The 17,993-nt window shown below is 36.3% G+C and overlaps 3 protein-coding genes across 5 annotated transcripts; 1 reads left to right on the top strand and 2 right to left on the bottom strand.

Annotated features, from left to right (window-relative positions):
* The first annotated feature begins 50 nt into the window (after positions 1–50).
* Positions 51–2,098, top strand: LOC133690125 (cysteine proteinase inhibitor 12-like). Its single transcript, XM_062110323.1, has 4 exons — positions 51–231; positions 304–523; positions 1,078–1,223; positions 1,714–2,098. The coding sequence occupies exons 1-4, from the start codon at positions 130–132 to the stop codon at positions 1,846–1,848; spliced, it is 603 nt and encodes a 200-aa protein (XP_061966307.1). The 5' UTR covers positions 51–129; the 3' UTR covers positions 1,849–2,098.
* Positions 2,099–4,702: 2,604 nt separating this feature from the next.
* LOC133682575 (putative disease resistance RPP13-like protein 1) lies at positions 4,703–10,037 on the bottom strand. The gene is made up of 4 exons (XM_062105972.1): positions 9,872–10,037; positions 6,486–8,326; positions 5,867–6,176; positions 4,703–5,775 (listed from the first exon to the last, which is right to left on the bottom strand). Exons 1-4 carry the CDS (start codon positions 10,035–10,037, stop codon positions 4,703–4,705), a joined length of 3,390 nt encoding a protein of 1,129 aa, XP_061961956.1.
* A 152-nt stretch (positions 10,038–10,189) lies between these two features.
* Positions 10,190–15,456, bottom strand: LOC133681090 (uncharacterized). Of its 3 annotated transcripts, none has more exons than XM_062104185.1 (6): positions 15,181–15,456; positions 13,105–13,177; positions 12,923–13,016; positions 11,516–11,635; positions 11,360–11,417; positions 10,190–11,039 (listed from the first exon to the last, which is right to left on the bottom strand). In XM_062104185.1, the coding sequence occupies exons 1-6, from the start codon at positions 15,211–15,213 to the stop codon at positions 10,512–10,514; spliced, it is 906 nt and encodes a 301-aa protein (XP_061960169.1). In that variant the 5' UTR covers positions 15,214–15,456; the 3' UTR covers positions 10,190–10,511. The 3 variants fall into 3 exon arrangements, with proteins under 3 accessions (XP_061960169.1, XP_061960171.1, XP_061960170.1); XM_062104187.1 differs by lacking the exon at positions 15,181–15,456 and adding an exon at positions 13,595–15,155; XM_062104186.1 differs by lacking the exon at positions 15,181–15,456 and adding an exon at positions 13,642–15,155.
* Between the last annotated feature and the right edge of the window lie 2,537 nt (positions 15,457–17,993).

The following is a 17,993-nucleotide window of genomic DNA, read 5'->3' as shown; positions in this document are numbered from 1 at the left end:
TCTACCGTGTCCTTTCAAATCTATAAATATAAAGCCCATGATCTTTTCATCGTATCTCCTTTTTTATTACTCTCACTCACGTTTACCGTCACAATTACAACCACCCCATTTCATTTCTCCGACGACAAAATGGCCACCCTCGGCGGCGTTCACGACTCCGAAGCCTCCCAAAATAGCGTCGAGATCGAAAACCTCGCTCGCTTTGCTGTCGACGAACACAATAAGAAAGAGGTAAGTAAAGTGAACGTGATAGTAATATGATAATCTCGGATTTGAAATTAATGGATTTGATTTTAATTATAGAATGCGATATTGGAGTTTGCGAGGGTAGTGAAGGCGAAAGAGCAAGTGGTGGCAGGGACGATGCATCATCTTACAATTGAAGCGATTGAAGCGGGGAAGAAGAAGATTTATGAAGCTGAAGTTTGGGTTAAGCCATGGCTTAATTTTATGGAATTGAAGGAGTTTAAGCATGCTGGGGATGTTCCTGTGTTTACCTCTTCCGATCTCGGTGTTAAGAGAGGTTGATTAATGATCACCATTTGGTTCAAGCTATTATGAATGTGCTTAAAAAGCTATGTTATTTGCCGATTTTAATAAAGTGTGTTTATGTTGGATGCTTAGAGTCTGTGTTTTGTCAAGGAAAGTTGTTTTTTTTTCTTTTTCGTTTTCGTCTATGTTGAGCATATTTTTAATGCATCATGATGTTTGCTTTTGAATTCACTGGAAGGATAGTAGAGTGAGTGCTCTGTGTTTCATTACTGGGCTTCATATGTAGAGTGATTGGTGCTTGGTACTTGTTATAGGACTTTCGAAATCATGGTTGAATGTGCGTGAAAATCTATTTGTTGGGTGTAATTTGTGGACGAGTGTTATTGCTAGTGAGTGTTGCTGTGTTTATAGTATTACGGATATGGCATGTTGTGAGGCAATTTCTTTTTAGAATGTAGGCAAATGGGTTTTCAATGTTGTACTAGTTATGTTGTTTCGATATCACATTGGATTGGAACACTAAGCTTTAGAGTTCTTCTGCATTTTGAGTGGTAGTATCGTGCTGATTATGGGATTTGTAAACAGATGGCCATGGTCCAGGATGGCAATCAGTGCCAGTGCATGATCCTTCAGTCCAAGATGCGGCAAATCATGCTCTGAAGTCCATCCAGCAGAGGTCCAACTCATTATTCCCTTATGAACTTCAAGAAGTCGTTGATGCAAATGCTGAGGTCAGTTCTTTTTGTTCCTTTATGAATTTTATTTTGCCTGTTTGCTATCTGTTGGTTTGAACTGGGATATGGCTTTTCTAACTGTGGTATCTGTTCAATGCGGCCCATGTTTTCGTCTATATTTACATGTAGAAAGAGAGCTTTGAAACATTTGCAGAACAACTTTATGACAATGAGAGATTGTACTCGATTCAATAACAACCAGTCAATCTCTGGCTAATATGGGCGGGGTTAGAATTGTTGTTGATCCTATTTATGTTTAATCTCGATTAAATGTGCCTGGTATACACAGCCATTAGTTTGTAGATTTGAGCATGATAGTAGTCTGGTGGTATTTTATTCCCTGCTTCCTTGGTAAATGATGCATAATAGAGCAGAGATACATAATAGAGCCATGGCCATGGGTTTTCCATCTCTCGAAGTATCATATTCAAACACAAACAAAGGGTATAAACATGAATTGATGAATATTATACTTGTCAATCAACAGGTGGAGGATGATTCTTCGAAATTTGATATGCTTCTCAAGGTGAAGAGAGGAAGCGCTGAAGAGAAGCTCAAGGTAGTGGTGCACAAGAACAGTGAGGGCAACTACCATCTCAATCGGATGGAGCCACATGTCTAACTCCATGACTTGTTAAAATGGCAATAAACTAAGGATACCCGCAATGCAACTCTTCCTATGTTGCGAATGGCTGAATGCACTGAATGTTGATGGTAATATTATCTATTTTATGTGTTGTATATATGCATTGTACTTGAAAACTGTTCTTGACATGTAGACTTTACTTTCTACATGTAATATCTACTTTACTTTCACTTCCCGATTTTGTCAGGAGGATATATAAAAATGATGATCCAAGTTGTTTTTACCACTCTTAAAACCTTATCTATCGGGTTGACTTGAGATCTAAACTGAACCAGGTTTCAGCAAAAACAGGGGGAGAATTCACGTGGCATGATCTGGTGGTCAAAATTTTAGTTTGATTCGGGACCTTGACAGCACAAGAAAAACTTAGTTAAAATATGTTGATTTTCTGTAAAATAATATTATTTTTATAAAATAAAAAAATAAATTGAGTCACTCACCAGATAAAATTTTTTCTATTAAAGAACCAATTAATCTAGGATTAATTTGCTACTTTTGAGTTTGGGAATTTCTCTTAAAAAAGAAAAGATGAATTGTTGTTAATTTTTTTCTATTTTTTTCATAAACCAAACAAATCTCAAGTAAAAAACTTTAATATTTTTTTTTCTTAAATACAAATACTTTATATAAAAATGCAGAATTTCTTGTATGTTTATCAATATCTCAATAAAATCTTTACCCACAGCTACATAAAAAATAAAAAATCTACGCTTTTTTCATTTATTTTCTTGATTTCTTTTTAATTTCCTTACCTAGTCATGGTCTCTACAAATTTATTTTTTATTTCTACATTTTATCTTATTTCTTTTAATTTTATTATATTTTTATCATTTTAATTTAACTCGATCAAACATGGCCAATTTAAGATTTCAAAGTGGACATTTATTAAGTAATACTTTAAAAAATGTGGGAGAATTATTGTAACTTTTCCACGTCTTTTACTAATATATTATTATTATTATTATTATTATTATATTATATAACTGTTTTTTTAATGAATTTTTTTTGTTTGATTTAGTTTGTTAATGTTAAATTTTTTTATTTAGTTATCATATTTTCATGATACGGATTCCGAGTTTGATGGGTTAACCTGATTTGACGCGTTAATCTGGATTTTTTTAATTATTTTTTTCATTTAGTTTAGTTTGTTAAAGTTAATTTTCTTTCTATTTAATTATCAGACTTTCATGACACGTATCCTGAGCTTGACGGGTTAACTTGGTTTGATAAGTTAACCCGGTTTGATGGGTAAACCCTTCATTTTTTTTTCTATTTAGTTATCAAACTTCCATGACGCGAATCCTAAATTTTACGGGATAACCTGATTTAAAAGGTTAACCCAATTAATTTAAATTTTTTTTTCTTCATTAATTTTTTCTTCCTGTTGATTTTTTTCTTTGGTTTTTTTAATTAATCTATTTAATTATCACACTTTTATGACACGACCTTATAGTCAGACCCACATCTAATATTCTTGGGTCTGGTGTTGCAGTCAGACTCACTTAAACCTGGGTCATGCAAGTTTAATGTTATTATTAATATTATAAATATTACTCTTAGATCAGGTGTTGCAGCCAAACCTAAAATTCTTGGGTATAAATTTACAGAAAAACTCAAGATTTTTAAATTTTTATTTTTTTATATATTTTTTATGTAAAAAAATGACCCGCGGCATCGCGCGAATCATGTAACTAGTTAATTTTTAAAATTAGAAGCCATTAAATTTTTTTAATATACAAACACTCAAAAAAGAAAAAGAAAAGGAAAAAGATGTACAATCAAGTAAAAAGCAAACAAAAGTACAGGCGCGCAATTAGAAGAACAGTGTAATGTACGTATACACTTTGCATACATGACAATACATTGACGTATCCATTTAGCAACCACATTATTAATAAAATACTTTATTAGAAAAAAATTAAAATTCACACTCAAATAAAAACGTAAAAGTTAGTATATTTTAGGAGTAATTATTTTCGGTTCGGTTTAGTTTTTATCAAAAAAAGTAACCAAACCAAATTTTTTTTTAAAAAAACTGAAACCGGTTCAAACAGACCGATTTCGATTCGGTTTTTTAGGAAAAAAACCGGTTCAAACTAATTTGGCTCGGTTTTTTCAGTTTTGGCCCGGTTTGTTTATGGTTTGGGTTTAGTTTAGTTTTTTTAATTTTAGGTTTATAAAATTGAAACCAAACCGAACCAATCAGTTTTTTTAAAATTTTAATTGGTTTTTTTTCTGGTTTAATTTTTTTAGTTATTTTTTTTTTATTTTATTGATTTTTCAGTTGTTTTTCTCGTCTCCTATAAAAAAACAAAATTAAAATTCTCGTACCAAAAATTCCATTAACTCTTTATTTATATATTTTTCTCCATGAACAAACATTCAATATCTGATGCCTGCATTTGCTAATTCAGCGTAGGGCAGGCCTTGTTCAACAGAGAAATCTGCTAAAGACTATCTTTTTTATCTCCTTTTTTTATAATGAAAATCTTTCATTTTTGACTTGCAGACCAGCTAAATCTCGTTGTAGTGATGGCCTATTACGTGAAATTAATTCTTCCATCTCGGAATCTGGAGAGTAATCATCAAGGAGTAGCTCTCCTTCAAGTCTCGTGAATTCTTGTTCTTGAGGAGGGACCATGACGCCAATTCTGTTCGATCATCACTGTCCGAAGAGATTCGTATCATACCAACGCAACAAGAAGAATGAGAGAACATATTGAAAAGGATGCTGGACGAAAGAAAGGAAAAGATATTGAATTGTGATTGATAATACTAAGAATGCTGCATGAATGAAAGACGACAGACTCTTGCTACTGAGTCTTTTTGCTCAAGCTGGGAAGATGGTCTTGCTCCCATTAATCTCTACGTTGGGGATGTGGGAAATCTTGTCCAAATCTTCCCCTTTTTTCAACCTTAATTCTAGCAAAGGGCATCCCCAGATTGCAAGAGAAGAAAGGGAGGAGGGAAGCCCCTCTTCTGGCATGGATTCAAGCTCAGAGCAAGCCACAATCTCCAATTTTCTCAGAGAGGTGAGGTGTTGAAGCTCATTTGAATCCAGAGATTTCAGATTTAGAAGACCCCATATTGTAAGTGATGTAAGACTTGGGGGCAGCATCATCATCTTCTCTGGGAAGAATTCCGCATCTTGTATTGGACCAATTTTAAGATTTGAAAGAGAAGGGAGTGGTTGCAAATGCCATTGCATGCGATGAGGAATGAGTTTGTGGCACTCAATGATCTCTAGCGACTCTAATTTGGAGGGAAAACCCCCTTCTGGAAACAACTCAAGTTTTGAGCAAACATATAGACACAGATCCACAAGGGAGGGGAAGAGGAAATGCATGTGCTTAGGCAACGACTCCAAGTTTATGCACTCAAGTAACTGAAGCTTTCTCAATTCCGGTGCACGTAATTCGGGAAAGTATACTAGATTAGGACATTGTATTATTTTCAGAGAAGCTAGAGAAGTGAAATCCACAAGACATTCCTCATCTGCACATAGTGATTCAAGATTTGCGCACCTTTTGATCTCAAGACTTCGTAAGTTGGGGAACAGCTCCAGGTTTAAGCACTTGAGTGAATTACATTTCTTGACTTCAATTGCCTGTAAAAATGTGGAGATACCACCTATTTGCTCCATTCCCTTGAGCAGGAAATCTCCCTTAAGACTAACCAACCCTGGAGACGATTTTTTTATAATCATGTAACGAGAATTTCCATTCAATTTCATTGCAGTGAAGATGGGATTCCTTGGAATTGAAACAACAAGCAATGGACAATTTTCAATTCCAAGTGTTGACGAGGAAGGAAGAATAGGCAAAGCGTTTGTTAAGTTCGGACTATCTTGTATCCAAAGCTCCTTTAGGAGTGGGAAAGCGCCTCCTCCTTCTTCATCACTATCTGTATAAGGAATCCATTCACGCCACCGCGGCATAAATAGGAACTCTTAACTTTTGGAGAGAAGCAAATGGTTTCTTCATGGACGGGCAACCTCCATAGAACTCAGAACCAACAGCCACGATTCTGTCGAGGGACATGACACAGAGCTGCTTGAGAGATGATAACTGCCCAAGTGATGGTAAGGAGGTGCAATTTTTACATTGATTAAGTGTCAATGTTGCTAGATTTGAGAAGGCAGAGTCTCCTACCCAATCTGGAAACAGTCTACCTTCATAACCACAAATGACAAGACTCTTCACATTTGAATGAGGCTCTAGTTTTTCAAGTACGACTCTCCCCCGCTGTGAGTCACCAGTGCGACCATCCCATGAGAAACGCAACTTCTCAAGGTGCTTCTTGCTCTTTAAATCAGCTTCCAAAGCATCTTAAACACTCAGAGTGTTTTGGAGATCCCAAATACTAAGCGTTCCACGTAGATTTACAAGCTTCCCGAACTCTTTCAAATTGGATCCACTCTGTTTTCCTAGAAAGAAATCTGTCAATTTTTGAAGCATTATTAACTTACGCATTTGTGATGGCATCTCTCTCAAGCATGTCCCTTCTATAATGAGATGTTGTAAGTTTATCAAGTTTGACATGTTGGTTGGCAGCACCATGAGATGACGACACCCTCTCAAGATTAATGTTTGCAAAGAGTACAAGGCGCTGACCTTTTCGGGTAGCCTCGTCATGTTCATTGCAGAAAGGTCCAGGTACCGCAGATGTTTCAAGTTGCCAATTGAATCCAGAAATGGAGTTATCCATACAATTTTCTCAAGGGTGTACAACTCCCAGTACTGTCGAGACAAAGAAAGCACCCGTAGACGATTCAACATTGGCAATAAATCATGCAATACCTTTTCATCCAAATCTATGTGGAATTTACTTTCATCTGACATGGATACAAAGGTGCGCGAAGGTGGGACTTCATGAATATCCTCAAAAATCTTCAAGACATGATTATAATCTTTAAGTTGATGTGAGAAATGACGAGTCTTTTTCGGAGCCTTAGACGAACCAAATTCCCCTACCTTGAAGCAAAACTCTCCAGACACATACTGAACTAAGTTATTTATGAGGTCATGCATGATGAAACTTGATGGATCATCTCTTGATTGTTGAAATAATGATCTCGATACGAGATCATCGAAGTACTCGTTGCCTCTATCTTCCATGTCCTCCTTTCCGAGGAAGCCCTCTGCCATCCATAACATGATTAATTGATCCTTTCGAAATGTGCTTCCCTTGGGGATAATAGCACAGTAGGAGAAGCACTGTTTTTCGTCGGAAGGGAGATGATAATAGCTCAGTTTTAGAGCTGGAGGAATGTTTTCATTTGACAGACTCCAAATGCTACTCTTTGCTATCATCTCCCATTCCTTATAATCTGTTTTAGAGTGAAAAACACCCCCAAGTGTTCTTGCAGCCAAAGGAAGTCCTTTGCACTTGCTCACTATTTCTCTACCAAGTTCTTCCAAGTGTGACTCTGCAGTGGAATTTATGCCACCAAATGCATGGTTAGCAAACAACAACCAGCACTCCTCATCTGTTATTCCATCCACAGGATGAGGGGGGATGACAGTTTCGATGGCTTTTGCCACATTTTCAGTGTGCGTTGTTACAATGATCTTGCTTCCTTTCTCCACATCCTGCAAAGATAGCAATAACTTGTGCCACTCATTGTACTCAATGCTGCAAACATTATCTAGAACAAGGAAAACCTTTTTCCCCTCCAACGCCTCCTTTAGAAGCTCATCTGCTTCCTTGTTAGCAATAATCTTTGCATTGACCTCCTTAAGCATATCCTCAATTACCCTGGACACATTGAATTGTTCATCAACCCAAAACCATGCTTTCAGCTGGAACATTTGCTCTACTCTCCTGTCATTGTAGACAATCTGAGCAAGAGTGGTTTTTCCAACCCCACCAAGACCCGCTATAGGAATTGCAACTACTTTTGGGCCATTTTCATGGTCCAATTTTAAGAGCTCCATTATAGCTTCCTTATCAGCATCCCTTCCATAAACATGAAATTCATCCGGCAGAGGATCTTTTTTCTCTGTCAATGGTTTTCCTCCAGCAATACCTTCTATCGGACGAAGATCACCCTTATGTCTTACTGCACGCTCAGGTTTCTCAAAAATCTTCTTTAACTTCTCTGCCGTCTCCTTCTCCTTCTTGCTAAGAAGATTGAGTTTGGAAGACAAGAAGTTCCACACGTGATCCATGCTGGTTTGAGAGTAACCTTCAAACTTTGATCGCTGAGCTTCATAACCAATCTCATCCAACAAGTCTTCGGTTTCATAGACAGCATCCTTAACCCCATCGAGCCAATTCTTCACATCTGGCTTGATCAGCTGCTTCTCCTCAGCGTCATCACGCAACTCACTAACAGCATTCAGTGTCCCTGTCAGCTTCTCCAACAATCCATCATCGAGCTTATGACATTTGAAGAAGCTTATGACATTTGAAGAAGGTTCATACCTCCCCCGATCACAGCCATGGAATATATCTTCCAAAAAGGTGCAAGCGTAGAGAGAAAGATGGTGAAATTAAGCAAAAGCAAAGGAATCGTAGAGAAGGAGAAAGGATGAGATGATCGAGAGTTTGATGTAACAATTTTCCTTAATTATTAATGTGTTAATTAGTTGACTCCGAAAATATAATATTCACCTTGAAGGTTGGCATCGAACAGCACCATATAAAACTGACAAAGCCATTAAACTTCAATTCAATGAAGAAAAACAAGTGATGTCACATGGTTGCAGCTAGGAAATACATATAAACGATGTAGCAACCTTGACTAGGGTGCAAAAGGAATCATAGGAATCATTCTAATTACGAAGTGCATCGTGATGAGATTTTAAGTTTATTTTTAATAAATTACTAGTTCGAGTTCTATAAATTTTAAGGTTATTAGAGGTTTATATGATCATTAATTTCAGAACTCGTAAAATTAGTTAAGATATACTTAAGTTGATCCGAAAATCCATGTTAATAATAATATAAAAAAAAGAATCATTCTTTGTATGCAAAGACGTTGCAGGAAAAACATGAATTATGTTCACATTTGGTATATGTGAAAGAGATCATTCATAATAGCATGATGTTATGAAACCTGTTCTGTCCCAATAAGTTGAGCTAGTTACCTGCTGACTTGGTGCTTGGCCCACGCAGAGTCTGCTTTTAACTATTTTAAGAAGTTGATTATATATCCATTGGTGGTAAGTTATAAGAATTTGAAATTACAAGATTTGTTTTTTTTTTATTTTAAGTTTGAATTATGTGATTATTTATATGATGGTCACTGGAGGTTTACATTATCGTTAACTTCAGGACCTGTAGAATTAGTCGAGGTGCATACAAGCTGACTCGAACATCCACGTTAAACTAAAAAAAAAATTAATTATGTGAAACTCAAGCGAGTTGACTAAAAGTAAGATTTGTACAGGTTAATTCTAAGTATTTTTTTAATTTTTGTCCAAAATCATGTTTTTTTAGTTTTTTTTTTATCCAAAACAACTTTGTTTTGGAATAAATTCAATTTGATTCACATATCTATGGATTGACCATGTAGCAACCCGAGCCTCGAGCTTCTGATAGCTATGACTAGCACTAAGAGATTAAGGAAGAATTACCTCTATCTGATACATTCAAAATAGTAATTTTTTAAAAAAATATATTAAAATGATAATGTATTAAATCTACTAGGTTAATATTGAAATAATTGCAGCTGGCTCTATCTGAGAACAGGACCGCATTGTGGCTGATATCAAACGAAGACCTTCTCTGCGAAGTCAGGACAGGACCAAGGCCAAGCTGAACTCTACTGCCACGACCCAGTAGAGCAGGCTGCCATGTGTGAAGCCAGCCAAGCCTGCACGGCACCTGGCTCTGCAAGCAGGGCGGGTCCTGAATTGAGTGCCGGCGAACCACTCCCTCTAGTTCAGCCAACGTTCCATCACTTCAATGCCCCCACTTGGGTCATAAGCCAGCGCAACCTAGATGGCTCCGCGATACATCACTTGTGGCATGGGCCTTGTATAGCCTTCGTTACCAATGTGGGATTTCAAAAATAAAGCAGTAAAGGGGTAGTGCGGTTCTATCCGTTCGAGTCCTAGCATGTTATCAATTTGAATTGGACAGCCTTCGACAGTAGGGTTGGAGCCTTTCACTAACAGAAAGAGTGCAGATGCAGATCGAACAAGATCCGATCTTTGCATCTATTACTATTATATGTCACTCGTAAGTGTGCAAATCCGGTAAAGCAGTAAAGGGGCTGTTCGGTGTAACGTGAAAAGTATCAAACCAACTACAGCTAGACTATCTGATGGAATATGGCTGATCTAAAACAGAAATGAGTTCACACACAACATTCTCAAATGGCAACTTCTACTACGGCTATCCCATCCTGTATCAGATAGTTAAGTTACACAAACTACCAATCTCATATTGTCAGCAAATCTACTACTACTGGAAGTTGTTAGAGAATGGCATGACAGAAGATGCATAAAGATTCACACAGAAGAAAAGGAGAGGTTCAGAATCAGCGTTTCTATTGGAGAAAGGATTGAGCATATTTCCGTTCTCCACCTAGGGTTCTTACCCAGCTGTTTCTTTCCTCTCCTTGTATCCATGCGCTCATTAATTGGATCCTGACCACCAATCTTTTCTAAGAGCCTCAGCTAATAGCATGATCATCCTTCTTCATCATAATCTTCCTCCTCCTCATCTGATCTTGTGCTGAGTTGTGCAAGCTGAAGAGGGTCAATAGCCATCTTGTCCATCTCAGAAAGTGACCATCCTGGATATTCTTCATGATTAGTTTCTGCAGCAGGCTCTGCTGATAAGCTAGGGGCTGCAGCGGTGGCGGCAGCTGTGGCGGAAGCGGTGGCGGCAGCGGTGGCGGAAGCTGGCGCTGCTGCAGCCTTTGCATCCTCACTATCATTAACCTCTGCATTAAGATCAAAGTTTCGTTCTGCTTGACTAGCAGCATCACTGGCTATGTTATTTTCCTTCACAGATTCCTTTGACTCTGAGCCATTGTCAATCACTACTTCAGGATTCGAGTTATTTTTAACACTCTGCGGAACAGTTGTGGAGGATTCGGATTCAAGGTCACGACTAGAAGTCTCTCTTTCTATATTTCGAGCACCTCGTCCACGACCCCTCCCCCGTCCTCGACCTCTCCCTCTGCCGCTGCCACCAGCATGGCTCGTCTCATGCTGCAAGAACAAAGTCAAAAAATCTCTTTAAATCCCACTCCAATAAAGAACAAGATGTACCAAACTTAAACTGCTGAACATAACATCTTCCTATGTTTGCGGTGCCTTCTGGGGTGAAAAATAGTAGCCAGTGGAACTAATTGTGTGAATTCACTGCAAAACTCACTCTAAATGATTAAATTGGAGTTGAACTATGATTGAGCATAATGTTACTACCCTTGCAATTAACTTAGAAAGAACCATAAAAAACCCAACAGATTGATGATTGAAAACAGAGCAGAAAAATCTTTATACAAGAAATATTTTAAGGGGTACCCTACCATCCTGCTTCTCTTCAGCTCCTCATCACTGTCATTGCATTCATCTACAGTGGGCTTTCTGGAAGAATTACATGCAAGTGAGCAAACCTAATTTGTCAATCCAAGATCCACATAAAAAAGGAAATGAAAAATAAATAAAATGATCTCTATAACCACCTCTTTTGAATAGGTCTATGATCTGCAGCAGCATCAGAGTGACCATGACTATAGTCAGGAACCTTGCTGACAATTTCTCTTAGAAAATCAAACACGTTATAGCTCTGTACACAGTGTTTTCTGCAGTTTAAACAAGCAATTCAATTAGATCATATCTAAATTAAAAAGGTAAGAAGGGGGTGGGGAAACCTAAGAAGAAAAATTACAAACGAGAAAATTGACCATGCAACAAAGAATGACACCCCAAACACCCAAAAAAATAGAAACTGAAACACACACTCTAAACCAACAGGAGAGCTGCAGTTGAAAAGTGAGAAGAGAGGAGAAAAAAATGCAATCAGCTTCACATATGTTGCTCAACAAAGCATACATGGTTGATAAGAGCAAATTGAGGACTATTAAACTCAATCATAATTAGTCTCCACAATGAAGGTTGCAAAAGGAGTTTCTGGTGGTGGTAGCAACTCCTAACTACCAACACACATGCATGCGAGCTCATGTATATGGTGGTGCTAAAGACTTGCTCCAACCAAAGTACAGTAAACAAATCAAAGACAATCATTCTGATCAGAGCATTTTAGGAGGACAAACCATATATTCTACGCCTATTATAGATGGAAGTCAGATGATTTTATTTTCACTCAGAATTTCACGAAACTTCTGTTCTGATAATACAAACCCATAAGTGTTTTCAACAGGGTGGTTTGTTTTCAGACTAAAAAAAGTTACGATCAATGCTGGTCCTGGAACACACACTGATTGCCAAGCTACGTGCACTATGAAAACTTATAAAAATAAAGTAAATCTGGAAGCAGGCATTTCATTTTATTTATCTCATACTGTTCCATTAACTCATGCACATAATACTTTCCCAAAAAACAAAAACCATGCAGAATTCACTTGGTCTCGTGAACAGACTCATCCATGCTGTAAGCTAAAATTTATGGTTTAAAAAGAGAATCAACAAGACAGTTGGATAACCATTCTGGTTCAGCCCCAAAACCCTCCTTGGCCATAGATATTGGTGAAAACACTGCACCTGGTGATTGAACCGTGAACTGATCAACCCAGCATGGTTTCAAACAATTGGGTGGTTTTTCTTAGACTAAAAAATAGAGAAAATTCAATGGTGGGCCTGGAACACAGTCTCATCACCAAGCTTAGCCCACTAAACCACCAGAAAAAAGGCTATCCCTTTGCTTTCTTCTCCTTCCCTTGGCATTAAAAAAAAATAATCGTAGCTGAACTAAAATTTACCATTTAACTTAAACCCCAATGAAAATAGATGGATGGAGACTCCATGCTCATAATGAAAATCAACATGGTGAACATATCAGGTTGCATGAACTCATCCATTAGCTCATACAAGCACGACTCTTAAATGAATAAGAGCAATTTCAGACTTACAGATGCAGTGAATTCATAGTCTTTGCTCCTCGCTGAAGGGTGATCTCATATGTACGGTCACAAAGGTCTTGAAGAAACAACTCCAACGCTTTGGCTGCATTTATATCCAAGTAAAGCATAAGCAAGCAAACATTTTTTGAGAAAGATTGAAGGCTAAATCATAAATAGTCACGGCTACTTACAAACTAAAACAGGCACTGCCAGTGCTATCTTCCCAACATCCTCATCAGCTTGCATAATTTTTTTTATGCGAGCCTGCCAGATAAAATTCATCCATCATATAAAAACACTATTTGAAAAAATTTCAACAAAGCAATAACTTTAAATTCAAATAGAATTTTCTGTCAATTTTCCAATAATGGAAACATCAACAATAGCACACAGTTTTAATGGGTTATATGACTCTCGAGTTGAAGAAGTAAATATTAATCTAAGCAACTCTCACAAGGGAAAAAAAATAATTTCTGCACGAGCTGCCTAGATTCCAGCATGAATTAAAAGCATCAACATCTCAAAGAAATAGTGTTTTTTTTCCTTTTCTGAATAGCTGCACTATACTTTCAAATTTCTTGAAACTATTTATTCTAATTGGAGTTGATGACTAGTAATTGGTGTGAAAAGTGAAACTGAGGTTTGATAACGTTCTATATGCCATCTCAAGAGAAAACTAACATCACCAACTAAATGCTCCACAAAATGGCAACTTCATCTATAAACACCTCAATATCACAAGGCCCATGCCACAGCTTCTTCCAAGTTCTTCAAACTGCCATGCAGAGCCTGACAATCAATTGAAACCGGATCCAATAGACCCTCTTGATTTTGTGACAACATGTTATGCTTCTGATAAAATTTTGTGAAAGGGGGGAAATTAGAGCCACAAGTGAAAAGTTCTGCCATGATCTAATTTGTTGGCCATTCCGCGATCTTTGATGGAAGTGACTAGAGCAGACTAACCTAGTGGGTGCACTGAAAAGCACAATTTATTAAAATATTCTTACATGATGATGCAGAGATGTTTGGACTTGTCAAGAGAAAAGGGCAAATGATATCTGGGAAGAAAGGTTTAGAGATATGAACAGATTTTCCTTCATCAAATGCATGCAGGTGTTGGGTGTCTGTATTCAAGGTAAGTGCCGGCCACTATAGCAAGGGTTTGCAAGGGCAAGGCCAAAGAAGCATAAACTACAATGGAACCCCATGCTAAAATAATACATTATAATCGATCAAGTGTGCTTGAAAACAGGAAACTCAAAACACATATTTTGACCAGATTCAAAATCCCCATTTCCGTATTAATATGAGAGGCATGCTAGCCATTTGCAGGCAATAGAGGATGAACATATAGAAATGGCCCTAATCACAGAAACAAAGTTAATTCTAGACCAAATCTAAATAAAATGTGGATCTTAAATCATCCTAAGGTCCAAAATACATGTAGACTGAATGATTATTTTTAACAGTAACCAACAACGACAACCAACAGCAAAATCTAGAAAACAAAATCCAAAACCCACGTCCCTTGCAATAACAAAATCCCAACCCACTAGTTTGAAACACAATCTCACAAGCCCACATGTCAGGTCTGTGCCACAAATAAAAGAAAACAATGACCAAAACCAAAGGAAGAACCTGCTCAACACTATCTACACCTAGCATTTACTAAGCCAGACACCTCATAACACCCCCAGAAAAACAAAAACCCATCAACTGATCACTCAATCATACAATCAGCTAAAACCATCAAGAAAACACATCCCACGCCATGTATCAACATAATAGCTCCATAATCGACACAGTTACAAACTAATTATTCTCATTAATCATAAAGAAAACTAATCCCTCAAGAAAACAAAGTATCCACCAGCCAACTTCCTAAAATCATGACACTTTCAGTAAAACAATCCCAAATCAAGAACAAAACGAGACCCAGATCATAAATCCACAAATATTATCTGTATTTAAGCGAATTCCAACTCTAAAACAAAACCAAACTGTTCAAAAACACATCTACAAAACATCTAACCAATCAAACTTTCCCTTCATTTTCCCAACTGCTAAACAAACAAAGCAAAACCCAGATCACAAAAACAGCAAAGAAGAGAAAAAATAATACTTAATAGCCAATAGTCAAACCAGCATAAAAAAGAACAACCAATAAATCAATCTAAAAGTCTCAAACTTTCCTTTCGTTTGCTCAACTACTAAACAAATAAAGCAAAACCCAGATCACAAAAAGAGCAAAGTTAGGTACTTACAGCTGGAAAACGAGTATCAAGCTTCTTCCTCATGGCTTTGTCAGATTTGAAGCATTAAATAATAATAAAAACAGCCAAAAAAACACAGAGAGAGAGAGAGAGAGTGGAAATGATTTCTTTTTAATTCAAAGCAAAATCATTTCTCTCATGATTGAGCTGTACATGATCTTACAAACAACAACTCCAAGGTTAAGTAGAATCGATCTCTGTTTAGATCCGAAACCTTATAAAAACAGCTGTCTTATTTCCATGGAATATCCGTCCGTGCGTGTTGGGAAAAAAAAAAGGCAAAATAATAAATTGGAGGATAAGGTAACGTGGTTGGTGTTTGTAGTGTACGACGGACAAACACAAAAACGCCACGTGTCTGAAATAACTTTATTTATTTGACTTTCAATTGCTCCAAGCTGTTTCATCTTGACATGGCGAGATGTGATTGGGAGGGAAAAGTAAACAGTTTTTTTTTCTTGTTTTACCTTTTCTTTTGATTAATTTATTTTGATGAAAGGAAAAGGAAAGGTATATCTGGTAGCGCAGAGGAGAGAGATGAGATTTAAGCCCTTATATTTTTATAATGTATACTTTAGTCCTCCAACTTATTCACATCCTATATTGATCCATTTACAGTCAAATAACAGAGAATTTTTACAAGAAGAAAGATAAATTCTGGTTTCAAGTTAAATTTACCATCCATGATAAAATGAGAGTTAGGAGAGAAGAAGCACAATTTCTTCAAATACTTTTTTTAGGGTTTAAAGAAAGTTTAATTCAAGCCGTTCCATGAGTAATTAAAAGTGATGGGATTGATGAAGTATTTTAAAAAAAAAAAAATTGATGATACTCAATAATAGCTATATAAATTTTACTTAATTCGTTATAACTATCATAATTATAGAGCAATAAACTAAACTATAAAAGGATAAAAAAATTTATAGTTCACTAGATAAATTTATTTTACAGTTTATAATCTTTTTTATGTATAAAATAAATAGTATTTATTTTTATAAATATAAAAAATTAATACTTTGTGAACTATAATTGTACAATATTATTAATAACTACTACAATATTATGAATAATTAGTTAAGTTATTGAATAATAAGATAAAATATATGATAAAATAAATAAAGATATTTAATAGTGTGTAACTTGAAGATAAGGGTGAGAAAAAAATCAAAAAACCCATTAAACGGAGAAAATAAAAAAAAAATAACTGAAAAAACCGAACCGTGAAAAAAACCGATTAAACTAATTAAAATTTTGAAAAAACCAATCGGTTCGGTTTTGGTTTTATAAGTCTGAAACTGAAAAAACCAAACCAAACCCATACTAGAAAAAAACCGAGCCAAACTGAAATAACCAAGTCAAACCGGTTTGAACCGGTTTTTTCAAAAAAACCAAACCGAACCGAAACCGGTCAGTTTGAATCGGTTTGAGTTTTTTTTATAAAATAAAATCAGTGTTTGGTTATTTTTTTTATAAAAACTGAACCGAACCGAAAATAATCACCCTACTTTAAGATACTATAATTATAATGCCATTAAGTAATCATATATATTGTTATAGATTTTTTTAACAAAAAGAAGGGCTGAGTAATTGGAATATCTTAGTATATATATTTTCTATTTTAAAATAATACATTTATGGTAATAACCCTAGTTTTAAGAACGTGTCCATATATTTATCAGAATCTAGAATTTATCAGCTTTATACCGTCTTTTGCTCGATTTGAAGCTTTCTAGTGATGATTCTATTCGTGGATCAAAGCAAGATCTCAATATTTTTAGCCCTAGTAATGGAGTCTCTTCTCGTGCAAATGATCAGTCAACAGATGAGAATTTGAAACCAGACGAATCTAGGGTTTTCATCTGCAAGGATCAAGGGCTGGATGCGGATGCTTCAGGGCATTTTCCATGCCATCCCTATTCAAGCCTTGCAACACGCCCTTATTATGGATCTTTTAATAGGTCACTTGGGGGTGAGGATGGATTCCTTGATTCACAAGCCATCATCTTATCCATCGTTTTGGCCTTGGTGGGTGGTCGTTGAAGCAGACCATGATATGAACACACAACCTCCCACTGATAGGCTAAGATTGGAGAGTGAATGCTCTTAATGGTGGATTTAGAAATTCTGCTTCCACTTCTTCTTCAAGGCTTGAGGACATTAATGGCGTATATATTTCGCAGCTTTGGTGTTTCTTCGTCGACATCGAATATTGCAACCAATAAGACATCCCTAATTTCCTATGTTACAGATAAAAAATAAGTTAAAAGGAAAGAAGGAAGAATTAATTAGTGAGTTTCTGAAATAGTTGAAAGATTCTCACTCGAGTTTGATCTTCATGCAAGATGTAGTGAATTAAAGAGGTAAAAGATGCAAGAAATATTAATATAATCGAGCCTGTTTAATCTGGCATGATTTTTAGTTATTTAATTAACTGAGTCAAATCTAATTCAAACTCAAACTCGATATCACTGAAAAGAAGAAGAAAAGAATAGAACATTGCCGTTTTAATTGAAACGGTTAACCTGGAGGTTGACTCAAATCCCTTTTCATGTCAATTCTGCTTACACCCATGACTTCAATTTTCCCCGTATTTTTTCTTCAAATAAATTCCAAACAAAGGTATATTAATTTGGCAGCTTTTTCCATATATATGAACAGTTGTTTCTTCAAAATCTTACAATCTGCCCTGTTGATATTAGTGAACTATTAGCGAGTGGACGATTTATAGGAATGTACAAAACCTAAGATGAGCAGAGCATATGGTGCGATGCAGGGGAACCCAATGGACAGATCATTCAGAGAGT

The sequence above is a fragment of the Populus nigra genome, chromosome 1 (genome assembly GCF_951802175.1).
Source record: "Populus nigra chromosome 1, ddPopNigr1.1, whole genome shotgun sequence".
NCBI classification, from domain to species: Eukaryota; Viridiplantae; Streptophyta; class Magnoliopsida; order Malpighiales; family Salicaceae; genus Populus; species Populus nigra.
Note: the sequence above shows the minus strand (reverse complement) of the source record. Positions and strands in the feature narration are given on the sequence as shown.